At 65.7% G+C, this 14,172-nt stretch overlaps 6 protein-coding genes across 6 annotated transcripts; 3 read left to right on the top strand and 3 right to left on the bottom strand.

Moving 5' to 3' along the window:
* Nucleotide 1: 1 nt before the first annotated feature.
* Nucleotides 2-2,689, bottom strand: FA09DRAFT_332311 (hypothetical protein). The gene is made up of 8 exons (XM_025743406.1): nt 2,551-2,689; nt 2,085-2,485; nt 1,533-1,966; nt 1,195-1,394; nt 973-1,111; nt 597-905; nt 434-534; nt 2-370 (listed from the first exon to the last, which is right to left on the bottom strand). Exons 1-8 carry the CDS (start codon nt 2,602-2,604, stop codon nt 77-79), a joined length of 1,932 nt encoding a protein of 643 aa, XP_025595413.1. The 5' UTR covers nt 2,605-2,689; the 3' UTR covers nt 2-76.
* A 1,352-nt stretch (nt 2,690-4,041) lies between these two features.
* Nucleotides 4,042-5,687, top strand: FA09DRAFT_347189 (hypothetical protein; the record flags this gene model as incomplete). The annotated part of the gene is made up of 3 exons (XM_025744797.1): nt 4,042-5,086; nt 5,191-5,456; nt 5,567-5,687. Coding segments are annotated over exons 1-3 (1,263 nt in total), but the record flags the coding sequence as incomplete, so codon positions are not given.
* Nucleotides 5,688-5,992: 305 nt separating this feature from the next.
* Nucleotides 5,993-8,806, bottom strand: FA09DRAFT_151432 (hypothetical protein). The gene has a single exon (XM_025739186.1). It carries the CDS (start codon nt 8,374-8,376, stop codon nt 6,106-6,108), a length of 2,271 nt encoding a protein of 756 aa, XP_025595411.1. The 5' UTR covers nt 8,377-8,806; the 3' UTR covers nt 5,993-6,105.
* Nucleotides 8,807-9,228: 422 nt separating this feature from the next.
* Nucleotides 9,229-11,155, top strand: FA09DRAFT_322867 (WD40 repeat-like protein). The gene is made up of 4 exons (XM_025741069.1): nt 9,229-9,654; nt 9,721-9,773; nt 9,836-10,884; nt 10,950-11,155. The coding sequence occupies exons 1-4, from the start codon at nt 9,292-9,294 to the stop codon at nt 11,102-11,104; spliced, it is 1,620 nt and encodes a 539-aa protein (XP_025595410.1). The 5' UTR covers nt 9,229-9,291; the 3' UTR covers nt 11,105-11,155.
* Nucleotides 11,156-12,024: 869 nt separating this feature from the next.
* On the bottom strand, nt 12,025-13,350 carry FA09DRAFT_332309 (rotamase-domain-containing protein). The gene is made up of 3 exons (XM_025743405.1): nt 13,085-13,350; nt 12,496-12,635; nt 12,025-12,244 (listed from the first exon to the last, which is right to left on the bottom strand). Exons 1-3 carry the CDS (start codon nt 13,334-13,336, stop codon nt 12,085-12,087), a joined length of 552 nt encoding a protein of 183 aa, XP_025595409.1. The 5' UTR covers nt 13,337-13,350; the 3' UTR covers nt 12,025-12,084.
* A 344-nt stretch (nt 13,351-13,694) lies between these two features.
* On the top strand, nt 13,695-14,162 carry FA09DRAFT_341343 (hypothetical protein; the record flags this gene model as incomplete). Its single annotated transcript, XM_025744435.1, has 1 exon — nt 13,695-14,162. The coding sequence occupies one exon, from the start codon at nt 13,695-13,697 to the stop codon at nt 14,160-14,162; it is 468 nt and encodes a 155-aa protein (XP_025595408.1).
* Nucleotides 14,163-14,172: the final 10 nt, after the last annotated feature.

Genomic DNA, 14,172 nt, shown 5'->3' with positions numbered 1-14,172 from the left:
AAACAGACGAGACCAGAGCATGGGGCTGCAAGACAAGTGTGCAAGGGAGAGAGGGCACATGTGCTGCAAAGCCCTTTTAGGCAGCCGTAGGCACGTAGGCATCCAGCAGCGGGTCACCGACGATGCCCGCAATGGCCGCCGACGAGAGCGTGACGAGGATGCCGGTGAGCAGCGCACTGGGCAGCAGGCGCACAATCTCGCCGGCACGCTTGGGCGCCAGCGCAGCCAGAATGCCGAGGTTGATGCCGAGCGAGCCGATGTTGCCAAAGCCGCAGAGTGCGTACTTGGCGATGAGGTAGGCACGAGGCGAGAGACGCGTGGCGGCATCGGGCATGATGACCGTCTGCAGCTCGTTGTACGCCACGAACTCCTGAGGGTGGGCAACGCAAGGTGAGTGAGATGCGGAAGCATGGGGGAAGCGGCAAAGACGCACATTGGCAACGACCTTGAGGCCAATCAGCTCGGCGACGCGCAGGCAGTCGCGCGCCGGGACACCGAGCATGAAGGCGAGCGGCCAGAGGACGTACGAGAGGACTGCGAGTAGCGCATGTGTCAGTGCCTTCGCAGAACATGTCGCGAGATCGAGCAGAACTCACTGAGCTGCAGCGTCAGCGGGCCGTTGTCCTCGGTGATGTACCAGTTGCGGCCGATGTACGTCAGGAGGCCGTTGATGGTGTAGAGCAGCGACACAATCACGAGCACGTTGCAGAAGATCAGGCCCGCGACGCGCAGGCCGAACCATGCGCCGTTGGAGAGGGCGTGGAAGACGTCGGAGGCCTTGCCGTCCTCGTCCTGAGCGGCAATCTGCACGCGGCCAGACGTGTAGGAGTGCTGCGTCTCCGGGTAGCGGATCTTGGATGCCGCGATGGAGGCGGGGATGGACATGACGGAGGAGGTGACCAGATCTGTCGCCAGGGGCAAAGCGGCGTCAATATGGGAGCTGGGCGGAGGGGAGCGGCGAGGCGAACGCACCACGGCCGGAAACGCCAAGGCCGATGTACGCGATCAGCACACTGCCGGCGATGGCGGCAAAGCCAGACACGAGCACCTGGTGCAGCTCGCTGCGCGTGAAGGACTTGACGAAAGGGCGCACAAGCACGCAGTTCTCGCCCTGGGCACAAAGATCGGCGGTCAGCGGCGCTGCTTCAGCGACACTCGTCAAGCGCGACGAAGGTCGATCTCGGCTGTACGCACCTGGCCAATGAAAGGCGAGGCCACAGCGACGACTGCCTCGCCGCCGGAGATGCCAAAGACGGCGTGGGCGAACCAGGCGGCCTTCTTGATGCACCAGCCCAGCGCGCCGCAGTAGAAGAGCGCAATGGTGAGCGCCACAAAGAAGATGATGCTGCTGAGCACGTTGATGAAGAAGTAGCCTTGGTCGACGAGATCACGCCCTGAGCAAGCGCACACGAGTCAGTGATGCAGCGTTACCTAGGGCGGACGGTGCGGGCTTGGCTGCACAGCGCCCCCCCCCCCCCCCCCCCCAATGCCGTACAGCTCTACTCCGTGGCACTTGGCCAAGCCGTACTCACAGAAGAAGGCCGCGCCGCCGATCTGGCCCTGCTTGAGCAGGTCCGCCGCCGCAATGGCGATCCACTCGAAGAGCGAGTAGCCGGCGCCGGTGCGGAAGACAAAGAGGGCAATGATGAACTGGAAGCCGATGCCGAGGACAACGGTGCGGACCTGCACGGCCTTGTGGTTGCTCGAAAACATGAAGAGCATGCCGTAGATGAGCACGACGCCGGCCAGCGAGATGGTGCGCTCGCCGAGCGACGACTCGGCCACGACGGGCAGGCCGTACGTCGTGCCAAAGACGAGCGCTGCAAGGGAGAGCCAGCCCACAGCGAGCTTGCCGACGTGAGGCAGCAGCGACCACGGCTTGGCGATGCATGTCATCCAGAAGGCAGAGAGAATGCGCACAAAGGGGCGCTGAGGAATGTACTTGCTGTCGTGCATCAGGATCAAGCTGGAAAGCGAGGGGGAACGGGAGCGTCAGTTGCGGATGTGCATACGGCCTGTGGAAGCGGGCAGCTTGCCCTCACGCTCGCCCATTCTGCCTCACTCGCCCGCAGCGGCCAACTCACAGGATGAAGAACCAGGCGAGAATCGAGTTGGGCACGCGCTTGCCGCGCACGCGCGGGTCATCGTTGATGATGCCCGGCAGCCACCAGGCGAAGATGAGGGCGACCATGCCAAAGTCGCGCACGTAGATGGCCCATCGCGAGTGCACGGCCTTGCTGATCATGTGTCCAATGCCGCCCGTCTTGGGCACATCCACATCCAGGCCGTTCTCGCGCGCGTACAGCGCGGCGGCGGCGTCGGAGTCTGCCGACGTGGAGTCCGCCGGGTAGGCCTCGGCGTCGGCCTGCTGCTGCGGCTTGGCGGCGTACGACTCCTTTGCGTCGGATGCCGAGTGCGAGGAATGCACAGAGGCGATCTCCGACGGACGCATCACCTCGGCCTGCGGCGGAGCGCCGGCCTGGTTCTGTGAGGAGCGTGAGCACGCAGGCATGCGCGTCGAGAGCGAGAGAGCGGCCGCAAAGCACGCACGTTGTACAGCGGCAGGTCGGAGCGCGCCACCTCGGGGTTGGACATGGCCGACATTGCTGGGCAGGCTGTCGTCCGCGAGGGAAACGTGAGGTTGAGGATGGATGAGGTGGGAGGCAAGAAGGTGTGGCGACGTCGCGTGGGTCAGAAGAAGCGCTGCCTGCCTCGCGTCGCGCGCGCGGGGCAGCCGCAAGAGAAGAGATAGCGGCTCGCGGCCCGGCGCCGGCCCGCCTGCTCCTTGCCCTGGCGCAGCCCCTGAAGCCGCAAGACGAAGCGCTGCTATCGCGCTCTGCGCTGCTGCCGAGGCTGCCAGGCACGCACTAGGCCCCTCATCGGCGCCACGCACTCGGCTTCCGCCCTGTCCTGGGGCTTCCTGCCGGGCGGGGTCTGCCGCAGCGAGCGAGCCACGCGGTGCGGTCGCGTGCGGCGTCTCGCCACCTTTTCTTTGCCCTACTCGAGCGGCTGAGAAGAAGCGCCCGAGCGCCCGCACCGCAACCGTCTGCGGCTGCGGCGCAATGTCCATGGTGCCACGCTTGCCACGCTAAGAAGGCCGGGTGCGTCTCATGCATGCAAGTCCACGGCGCCGACGCCGCGAGGGACCCACACCGGGGCGCACGAGCAGTGTCAGAGCGAGCGGCGCCTCGGTGGCTCGGCGTCGCGCTCGGCACCGGCGCCGACGGCGCGCCGCATGCCGCCACGCCGCACGCGCGCGCGCGTCCATACGGGTGCGGGCAAAAAGGAGCGAGGGGGAGAGAGGGCAGCGCAGCAGGCAGCCGTGGCCGAGGCTTGGCAGAGAGGCGCCGCGGCAGCCGCAGCCGTGAGCCTCGAGCTCGTCCTCTCAACAGCCGCGCGTTGCCGAGCAGCAGCCAGCACAGGCGGCGGCAGGCGGCGGCAGCAGCCTATCGCAGCCTCTCGCGCTTTCGCTGCGGCTCCCTCGCCCTCTCGCTGCATGCTCGCGGCTGGCTCCTGCGCCTCGCTCTCACAGCACTCAGCCTGCCAGCGGCGGCGGCAGCAGCTGCGTCTGCGTGGCTTGCACGCTGCGCCTGCACGCTGCCACGCTGCCACCCCCGATGCTGCATCTGCATGGGCGCTGCAGCGAGCCAGCTTGTAGCGTGCGGCTCTCTCGTCTTGTGCCCCCATGGGTCTGCCAGGGGGTCCCCTGGCCAGAATTGCCCGCTCCTCATGCTCGCAGCCAGGCTGACTCAGCGCGCCAGCCTCGGCGATAGGCGCTCTGCAGCTGAGGCCCGCAGCCGCGGCTGGTGCTAGCAAAGGCGAAGGACAGCTGTCGCGGAGCGCAGAGCGGAGTCGACGTGCAGCGAGGCGAGGGAGAGGAAAGACGGCCGCCCGTGCCGCGGCGCGGCCGGCTTGCCCTCCGTGCTCGAGCCTTCCCACGCCTCTCTCCCTCTCGCGCGAGAGAAGTCTGGCGCGCCTCGAGATGCGAAGCGGCGAAAGGCCAAGTGCGAGCGCCACTTCTGAAGCAGGCAGCGCTTCTCTCCACTCCACTCCGCACCGCTCGCACCTCCAGACTCGACGGACCTCTGCGCTCGTCTCTCCCCTTTCTCTCCTCTCAGCACTGCACCGCGCTGCGTGCTTCGGACCGCCCGCTTCTCTTCCTCTCGCCGGCTACCCGAAGCGGGAGCGTCTCTCCGCCGTTTGCGCAACCATGCGTCTCCTTGTGCGCCGTCTCGGCGTCAGCGCCCTTGCGTTGTCTTGCACCGCATCCAGCGCGGCGCCGAGCACGGCCGCCGCCTCATGTGCCGCTTGCTGCGCCGCGTATGCCTCAATGTCGGCCGCTCCGTCCAGAGCGCGCACGGTGCGGAGAGGCTACAGCTCCCTCTCCACTGCCGACTCTTCGCCGTCGGCTGCATCTGCAGGCATAGAGGCAGAAGCGCAGAGCAGCGCAGCCTCGCGCTCGGCGTCTGGATCCGCGGCAAGCGACGATGCATCCTCTCAGCCTCTCTCTCCGGAAGCTCTCGAGGCGCAGAAGGCGCAGAGAGCCGCAGCCGCCAGGGAGAGGGAGCTGAACCGCAAAGACAACGTCGCCAGGAGAGCAGCGATTGACTCTGGCCTCGCAGATCGATTCGCCTTTGCTCGTCTCGCCACACCATCAGGCGCTGCTCCGCTAGAGCGACCGAGGCGCTTCGAGTCTGCAAGCATGGCAGCCGAGTCAGCTGAGGCATACGGACGTGCGCGAAGGCCGAGTCCTCAACGGGGCGGGGAGAGAGTGGTGTTGCTGCACAACGTCCCGCCTACTGCTACGCCCTCCGACATCTACCGACTGCTCCCGAGCTTCTCTCGTCACATTGCCTCAATCACTTTCTTCCGGCTGCCCGACGTGCAATTCGCGGGACGCGTGGCCGTCAGCTTCGCGAGGACGTCGACCAAGACTGGCAAGGAGGGCGAGGAGAGTGAGGAGGAGAGAGGGGAGAGGGAGAAGAGAGAAGAGGGCGCAATGAAGAAGGAAATCGTCAGAGCCAAGGAGTTTGCTGCTGCGGTGCGCAAGCTCAAGATAAGCGGCAGACAGTTGCGCGCGTCCATGGTGAGTGCCCGCCAGTCCGTGCACGAGGGACTGGAAGCTGCTCAGCCAGCGTGCCGCAGTGACGCCCCCTTTCTGCTCCTGCTGATCGCACGCCAAATCCCTAGACACAAGTCGTCGGTGCCCCGCATCCTTCACCTCAAACAGCCAGTCTCATCCAAGCCGAGTCTGGACGTCTGGTCTTGCTCAAGGGCTTGCCATTGGGCGTTCCGCCCTTGGCGTTCGCCTCCATTCTCGCATCGAGCTCCTTTCAGCTGCGCAAGGACATTCGCTTGCCTCGCGCTGCTGGCGTCAAGACGATGGGCGTACCGGTGGAGATGGAGGAGAGCGACGACGGCGAGATGAAACAGGGAGCGGTTGTTCATGTGCCCGAGTGAGTTGGCTCGCGCCAGCGGCCCCTCCCTTGCTTGCTTGCTCTCCTCTCACTCCGGCCCCTCCCTTGCTTGCTTGCTCTCCTCTCACTCCTATTGCCCTCACGCAAAGATACGCAAACGACCACTCGGGCCGCAAGTCGCTCCTCGTGCGCACGCACAGCAATGTAGACGCCCAACGTCTGGCGATGCACTGGAACAGACGAGTGTTTCGCTCGCACAAGGAGAGAGAGGAGGGCAGGGACATCCAGCTGGGAGAGGGACCTCGCTTTGTTGTTGACGCTGAGGTTGTCTACTGAGCCGCTCGATGCGGAGGAAGAAATGCAAGATACCCACCCTTATTTGCTTGATCCCCCCCCTCCTTCCTGTGTTGCGCTCGTATCGCTTTGCTTGCGCCTTTCTCACTCTCTCTCACTTACGGAGGCCGCACATGCTGCCTCGCAAGTAGACTTGTCGTCTGATCGGCCCGGAAGCGAGACTGAGCGCTTCGGATGGTCCGCTGCATGCCGCGACTAGGGCGAAACAGGCCGCATGGCGAGAGGCTCTAGGGTATCTAATTATCGATGACGATGCTCTGCTTGCGAGTAGCTATGCAGTCGATGCTCTATGTCTGGCCGATTCGACAGAAGAAGAGGAAGGGGGGCGCACGCCTCAAGCCTCCAGCCGCTTCCTGCCGCCCGCCCAGCCCTCTTCCTCCCTATACGCCTCCAGCGCCTTGACACACTCCTCCATGCCCTCCCAGATCGAGCGCATCGCATACAGATGCAGCTCATGCTCGCGCACATAGCGCAGTCCGCTTGATGCGCCCTTGATCGCCACATCTGCGGCGCGCTCACGTACGCCGAGCCGTTCGGCCGAGGCGGAGAGGAGCGAGAGGGAGGAGGAGAGCGCCGCGGGGAGTGGGGAACGCTTGAGTGCGCGAGCGAGCGAGGGAAGCGAGCCTTCGCTTGCTGCGGGCAGGTCGGCTGCGCGCACCAGGGCCGTTTCTTCTTCTGCAAGAGAGGACAGACCAAGTCGAGGACTCGTCGGCAGGCTGGTGGCTTTGCGACTTGCCGTCTTGCTCGACGTCGAGGAGGATGCCTGCTTCTTGCTCTCGACCTTGCCGCCGCCGCCGCCCGCAGTCTGAGTCGAGGCAGAGGCCATCTGCGCATACATCATGCCCGCCGCCGCGCGTGCCAGGGCGAGCGGACCCTCCCACTCCGAAGGCAGGCCTTTGCCTTTGATCTTCTTCTCCTCCTCTGCCGCGATCGTCGCTGCTTTCGAGTCGCTCTCCAGCAGCGCCAGCTGCCTGTCCGTAGCTGTGCGAGGGGAAGTCGGCGCCGAAGAAGAAGAGTGCGAGTCGCAGGCGCATGGCTTCCTGCGTGCAACGGCCGTCGAAGAGGAAGTGGAGACGTCGACGAGATTGGCGGCGCCTCGAGAAGCGAGTGAAATGGAAGCTGCAGTGATGGAGAGGAGCAGCTCGAACGCCGGCATGGCCAGTGCAGACGTGACGCGCGCGGCGGCAGACGCCGTAGCAGGCGCTGCTGTGGCCGTCGATGCGACTTCGAGAGAAGGAGACGGCGGTGCAGGCAGTTCCTTGAGCTGCGACGGCGAGGCGGCCGCAAGAGGAGGGTTGTGGTGGTACACATGATGAGCATGTACATGCTCATGCCGAGTCGCTCCGCGTGCCGCTGGCTGCGCATCCATGACGTCCGATCGACGCACCACCGCCGTCTCCGTCGGCTGCACTTTCCTCTCTGCCTCTCGCAGTGCCGCAAGCAACGCCTCGCGCTGTCGCGGCGGAAGCGACTTTGCGAGATCCGATGGAAGAGCGGAGAGGAGATGGGTGAGGGACGTGACGTAGAGATCGACGAGGTATTCGGCATCTTGCTCCTCCTCCTCTTCTTCCTGCTCTTCTGTCGTCGCCTCTGCCTCCGCGTCGGATGCTGTCTCCGCGGATGCCGCCGGCGCTGCTGATGCGACACTGGAGGCAGCGCCGAGGGAAGAAGAGGCAGAATCTAGCATGCCTACGTTGACGTCGTTGCTGCTTCGAGACGCCGGCAGCATGAGAGGCGAAGCGAGACCATGCGGCTGCTGAGGCGGCGGCGGCGCTTTGCGAGCATGCTCATAGCTCGGCGGCGGCGACGTGGCTCGCTCGTCGGCGCCCTCGGCAGGGCGATGCAAAGGCTCCTCGACGCCCAAGGCCTCGCCAATGTCGACGCCCGACGTCGGCAGTCTGGGCAGCGCGCGCCGCACCGTCGACGTGTAGCTGTTGAGCCAAGGCAGCGAGGGCCGCTTGGAAGGGAGAGAGAGGAAGCGTGTCCGTTTCGACTCTACTGCTGCCCCTTGACTTGCCGGCGTCGCCGCAGCAGCAGAGGGCGTGCTGGGCGTCGAGGGCGCGGCGGCAGCTGCGGCCACGCTGCGCCTGCGTTCTGCATTTGCCGCGGCGACTTTCTGCGCCTTGAGTGCAGAGGAGAGATCGGAGAGGGCGGCACTGGATGCTCGAAGACGCTGTGCGGAGAGCGTCGGAGTGCTGCTCCCGCTGTGGCTGCGCTCTACGCTGCTGCTGCCCGAGGCAAAGGCAGTGGCGGAGGAGGTAGAGGCGATCGGCGTAGAGGGGAAATGCAGCGCTGGCTGAGAGGTGCCGTTGGCGCGAGCAGCACTGCGCGAGCTGCTGCTGCTGCTGCTGCTGCTGCGAGGAGCGCTCTTGGGGCGAGAGGGCTCGTCGGCCCAGTCGATGCCCGAGACGGGCAGGCGAGCGGCCAGATCGTCGTCTGCGCCGAGCTCGGCCGCGCCGGCCAGAGCCGCCTTGCCGGCGCCTCGAGGCGTGGAGGGCGGAGCGGCGCTGCTGCTGCTGCTGCTGCTGCTGCTGCTGCTGCCTGCGCCGCCGAGACTCATGCTGGGCAGCACGGAGGCGAGAGGCGCGAGGAGCGAGGGCGGCATGGTGCAGCACGCTGGCGGTGTGCGAGGCCGAGGGGCCGAGGTGCGGCTTGCTTGCGGTGCGAGGGAGCGAGAGGGATGGAGGTGGAGAGAAGAGACGAGGCGGCGCCTCTCTCGCTCGGCGGCCCCTCGACTCTCTCACCCGGCTCCTGGACGCCCCCCGACGCCGGTGCCGACGGCGGCACGGCTGCTCTCCTGACGTCGCTTGCGCGAGGAGACGCTTCCGGCGGCGCTCCCGCTCCCAACAAATCCCTCGTGGGCGCCGGCGGCAGCTGATTAAGGCACGCCTCGTCCCGCCCTGCGTGGAACGCATGCCAACCCCACTTTGCGCGTTGCAGCCGAGCGCACCCGCCGTCAGCACGCAGCGTCGCCCGCAGCAGGCTCGCTTTCTCTCAAACCTCCACAGCTCGCGATTCTCGGAGCCGGCGCCCCCTCCGTGCCCTCGCGCTCGGCGTGTTCAGCCAACATCCGCCGCCGCGGCACGCTTAATTTCCGCGCACGCCGCGCGCTGTTTGTCGCTTGATCGCGGCGCGCGTGAGAGCCGCTGAATGGACGTGGGAGCGGCAGCGTGGGAGCGTACACGTGATGCGGCCAGATGGGCTGTGCCGTGCGGGAGAAAAGTGCGCGGTGCGCCGCCGAGGGCGAGAGAGAGCTGGCTTGCCTTCGCTCACTCTCACTGCACTCACCTCCACGTTGTTGCCCGTCGTCCATCTCGCCCTTGCTGCACCTCGCAGCCGCACAGCTTCTCGTCGGCACAGCACAGCACGTCACAGCGCAGCGACTGCTTCTTGCGCTTCTCGCGCAGCCTTCTCTCGGCAGCAGCGACCGACGCTCCAAGGGTACGCGCCTGCCTCATCTCTTTCTCTCGCGGCACTCCGTTCTTCACCTCTGCCTCGCACCTCAGACCGCCGGCACACGATGGAGTACGTGCCGCTCTCCTCGCTGCCCGTGCCCTCGGCACCTCGCCCGCGCGCCTCTCGTTCCGCAGACGCCACGTATTTCCGGCGCTTCACGCAGAGCACCTTCGTGCGCGAGTATGCGCCGGTGCACAGCATCGCCTTTGTGCCCGCTTCCTCCTCCTCTTCCTCCGACGGAGCAAGCACCTCGACGGCAAGCACGCATCGTCTCGCCGTCTCCGCCGGCGCGCGCGTGCAGATCTACAATGCAAAGAGCCGAAAGGTCGTCAAGACGATCAGCCGCTTTGGAGATGTGGCGCGAGGCGCGGGGTGGCGAAACGACGGACGCTTACTCGTGGCGGGCGATGACTCGGGCACGGTGCAGGTGAGGCTTCGCGATGGGCAAGCCCAACGGCAGAGATGCAGAGCTGATGTGCATCATGGCCCGCAGGTGTTCGACATTAGTTCACGCGCCATTCTGCGCACGCTCAAGGGCCACAAGCTGTGCGTGTCGCTCCGCAGCATTGCTCATTCACCACACGACGCTCACCCAATCCCTCTCCCAGGCCAGTGCACATCTCTCGCTTCTCCTCCGACCCTTCTCAGATCCTCACTGCCTCCGACGACACGACGCTCCGTCTGTGGGACCTGCCCACCGAGACTTCCCTCTCCGTCTATTCCGGGCACGGCGACTACGTCCGTTCCGCCCTCGTCTCTCCCGACAATGCCTCGCTAGTGCTTTCTGGCTCGTACGACGGCACGGTGCGTCTGTGGGACACGCGTCTCGACACGAGAGAGGCAAACGTGATGACGATGCGGCATGGCGCACCCGTCGAGGATGCGCTGATCTACCCGACTGGCGGGGGAGGTATTGCGGTCTCCGCAGGAGGTCCGACGCTGCGAGTGTGGGATCTCATGATGGGCGGTCGCTGTCTGCGCGCCACATCCAACCACGCAAAGACGATCACTTCGCTCGCCATCTCCACGTCGGACGCCGAAGGCAGCGGCGGCCACGCGCTGCGCCTGCTGAGCGCCGGCCTGGACGGCCTTGTGAAGGTGTACGATCCGGCGCGAGACTACGTCGTGACGCATACGATGCGCTATCCGTCTCCTCTGCTCTCCATCGCCCTCTCGGCAGACGAACAGCACATTGCCACCGGCGGCGCCGACGGCACGCTCTGCATTCGCACGCGTGCGCTGCGCGCCAACGAGGCGGCCGCACGCGCCGAGGCAACCAAGGCAAAGGAACAGGGCACGCAGCAACTCTTCATGGCTGCCGCCTCTGCCGACTCCGGCGGCGCAGCAGCGACGCTTCAAGAAGCGGCAACCGTGCGCACGAAACGGCTGTCACCCTTCGACTCGGCGCTCAAATCCTTCCGCTACGCCGATGCCTTGGACGCGGCACTGCGCGCGGGCACGAACAAGCATGCGACATTTGCGCTGCTGACGGAGCTGTCGAGACGCAGCTCGGCAGACGGCAAGGAGGATGCCTTGCGCCGAGCGGTGGCAGGCCGAGATGAGGGCGCCTTGGAGCCGTTGCTGCGCTTCTTGCTGCGCCACGCGGGCAATCCGGAGCACAACGCCGTCGTGTGCAAAGTCGCAGACGTGGTCATTGGTGAGTCGCCCCCCCCTCGCCCGTCTCTCTCCTATGGCTGACATTTTGCTGCCCCGATGCCACAGACACGTACGCCTCGATCCTGGGCCAGTCGCCCTTGATCGACGATCTCTTTGGCCGCCTTTGGGCCAAGGTCACCGACGAGGTGCGCCTGCATCGCGAGGTGGAGAAAGTGCGAGGCGCGCTCGAGATGCTGGTGGTGCGCGGCACGGGCGTTTGAAAACCAAGGAAGCGAGGGGGGGGGGGGCTCAAGGCAGCCCTACTGCGGGAGGAGGGGAAGGGGAAGAGAGTGGATGGAGGAGAGGCAGACGATTGGATGTCATTTGTATTGAAGCACACCTTTGATTGGGAGCTGAGACGGGCCGAAAAAAGGAGAGAGAGAAGAGACGCAGGGGAGGCCTTGAGAGAGACATGTGCGTCAAGACGCGAGCGCACTTGACCCGCCCCCCCCCCCCCCCCCCCCCCCCCCCCCCCCCCCCCCCCCCCCCCCCCCCCCCCCCCCCCCCCCCCCCCCCCCCCCCCCCCCCCCCCCGCGCCTCGCCCTTCGCCCCACACTGGGGTCTGGACAGGGCTGCTGGGAGGGCGCCCACTCAAGCGCATCACAGACGAGTGTGTGTGTATGGGGGGGGGGAGGGCTTGTTGTGAACTGTGCGGCGGCTTGGCCGGCACAGGTCCGTAGCGTACGCGTGCCCGCCGGATGTGAGGCGGGGACACAGCACCAGAGCCCTGCTGTGCTGGCTGCGCGGCTGCTGGCTAACTCGGCCTTTTTTTCGCAGTCTGTAGGAGGATCTGGTCTAGACACGCCCCGGCTTCAACGCGAGTCACTTGTGTGTTGCGAGGCGCCACGCAAGGAAGAGGAGGACAAAGCCATTTCCTCCCCCCCCCTCTCTCTCTCTTTCACTCTCTCTCTCTCGAGAGTCGAGAGGCGATCTGCCATGCCGAGAATGATGACGCGAGTTGAGCTTCTGAGCTCTGGCCACTGTGTCAGATGCCGGAACGGCATCCTCTGGCTCGGAAACTCGCCAGAGGACTCGACCTGGCGTGTTCACGCATGCACGCAAAGCTGCGCATCAGAATCTTCATATCATTGTGCTCCCTTTTTCCCCTCCCGTCTTCTCCCTCCCCCTTCACTGCTTCCCTCCGCTTTAACCCTCCTAAACGACTCGGCACGCCTGACCCTACCCTGCGCCCTGCCATATTTCAAGCAGTGCGCAGAATCAAATGCAGCCCACTCTCGGTGCTCACCACGTCGCTCATCTCGCCGACGTGCAGCGCATACGTGGCCTCCTCAAAGGGACGCTGCATCTGCCCGCGTGCGAAATAGCCCAGATCGCCGCCGGAACGCGCAGAGGAGCAGTCGCTGAGGGTGGGAGGGGGGGGTGAAGGGGTTGCGGAAGAGAGATAGAAGGAAGGGAGGTAGGATGGGGGTCAGCGGTTAGGGTTTCGAGAGGAGGGGAGTGCGAGAAGCAAGCTGCAGGGCTTTCGACGAGAACCCATCTTCGTCGTCTCTCTCTGTTGTGTCTCTCTCTTTCTCTCTCTCTCGAGGCGCGCAAGGAGAAGGAGCAGGGGGCAAAGGAGGGCCACAGGCAAGAAACAGACAAGAAGACTCACGAATGCACGCTGGCCAGTTTGGCAAAGTCGTCGGCCGAGACGTCGACATTGGGTGCGGACGCGGATCCTCCGGAGAGCAGCGCACGCTGATGCTCGCGCAGGATTTGCTCGGCCTCGGCACGAGTGCGCGTGATGCTTGCCTGTTGATGGTTTTTTTGCGAGTTGGGCGAGTTGGCAAGAGAAAAGAGAGAGTGGGGAAGCGTTTAGTGCAAGAAGAGGAGGGTTTGAAAGGGAGAAGGAAGAGTGAGGCAAACGTCAGCCTGAGTGTAACTTCGGGAAAAAGGGAAGGCGTTGGAAGGATGGGAGGCCAGCAAAGGCGGAACCCCCCCCCCCCCCCCCCCCCCCCCCCGGGGGGGGGGGGGGGGGGGGGGGGGGGGGGGGGGGGGGGGCTTTGCGTCCTCCTCCTCTCTCTCTCCCCTAAGGCGCCCTCTTCCACTCCAAGAGATGGCCCTTCTCGTGTAACCCCCCCCCCCCCCCCCGTCGTGACCGTGCGGCGACCATGCCATGCGCGCGGGCCAGACTGGTCCTGTCCTACCATACTCTCCCCTCCGCCTCAAGCACGCCACAAACACATCGATCAGAAACTCACCTCTTTCCAGCTACTGGCCCTTCTGCTCTCCCGATGCTTCACCAACAAATGACTTGCGCGCACCTTGCCCTGTTGCTCCTTCTTGGCCGCACCCGCGCCCGCCTGGAGCAGTTGGGCGCCGGGCAGTGCCCCGATGTCGGCCTGGCTCAGCTCGGCGGGCGCCTCCCAGACGCTCTGCTGCGTGGCGGCGTTGTAGAAGTAGGGCAGGGCGCGCGAGTTGGAATAGCGAATCTGCCACTGTTGTTGCGACATGGCGGCGAGGGGAGGGTGGTGGTGGAGGGAGGAGGGGCGCACGACGGCGCACGTGCCACCCTGCAAGCGCGCGCGCGATCAACACTCAGAGGAGATTGTATTGGGCGCACGGGGGCAAGCTGTAGTCGCCTGCAAGCGCGGTGGTTGTATTCGCCAATAGAATGCGCGCTGCTCGCTGCTTCTGGCGCTGCCTCGCTTCGCAGGCGCCTTCAACTTCCTTGCTTGCCCTCCTCGACCTTTGCGCCGATCTCCCACCACACACACGCACACATCTCTCTCTCTCTCTCCTCTCAACGCTCTCGCCGCTCTCGACACCGCAGCTTGCGGGGGGAGACGAGCAAAAAGCGGCACGCCAGCCATGCGTCTTTCGCCTCTTCGCCTGGCCCGCCGGCTCGGCATCGCCGTCGCCGTCGCCAGCGTGCTGCCGCTGGCACACGCCTATGCCGAAGTGTTGCATCTCAGGCCTCTGGCCGATGGGCGCTTGAGCGCAGCGTTCACTTTCGACCTCGCCGACGCCTCTCCCTCCTCCTCCTCCTCCTCCTCCTCCTCCTCCTCCTCGCCCTCGCCCGGCTCCTCCTCCTCCTCCTCCTCGGAGCATTTCAGCATCCTGCCGCGCCCCCTACTGCACGCGGCCAGCGCGGGCAATGTGCACGAGGTGGCGCTGAGTCTGGCGCGCGGCGAGTGGGAGTATGCGCGCTGGGGCATGCCGTTTGCAGGCGGCGGCGGCGGCGGCAGAGAAGAGGGCAGAGGGCGAGGCAGCGGCGGTGAGGGCAAGGGAGCGGGCGCGGGCGCGGAACTGTGGGCCGTGCTGAGGGATCAAAGGTGAGTCTCTTTTG

The sequence above is a fragment of the Tilletiopsis washingtonensis genome (assembly GCF_003144115.1).
Source record: "Tilletiopsis washingtonensis strain MCA 4186 unplaced genomic scaffold FA09scaffold_24, whole genome shotgun sequence".
Classification (NCBI taxonomy): domain Eukaryota; kingdom Fungi; phylum Basidiomycota; class Exobasidiomycetes; order Entylomatales; genus Tilletiopsis; species Tilletiopsis washingtonensis.
Note: the sequence above shows the minus strand (reverse complement) of the source record. Positions and strands in the feature narration are given on the sequence as shown.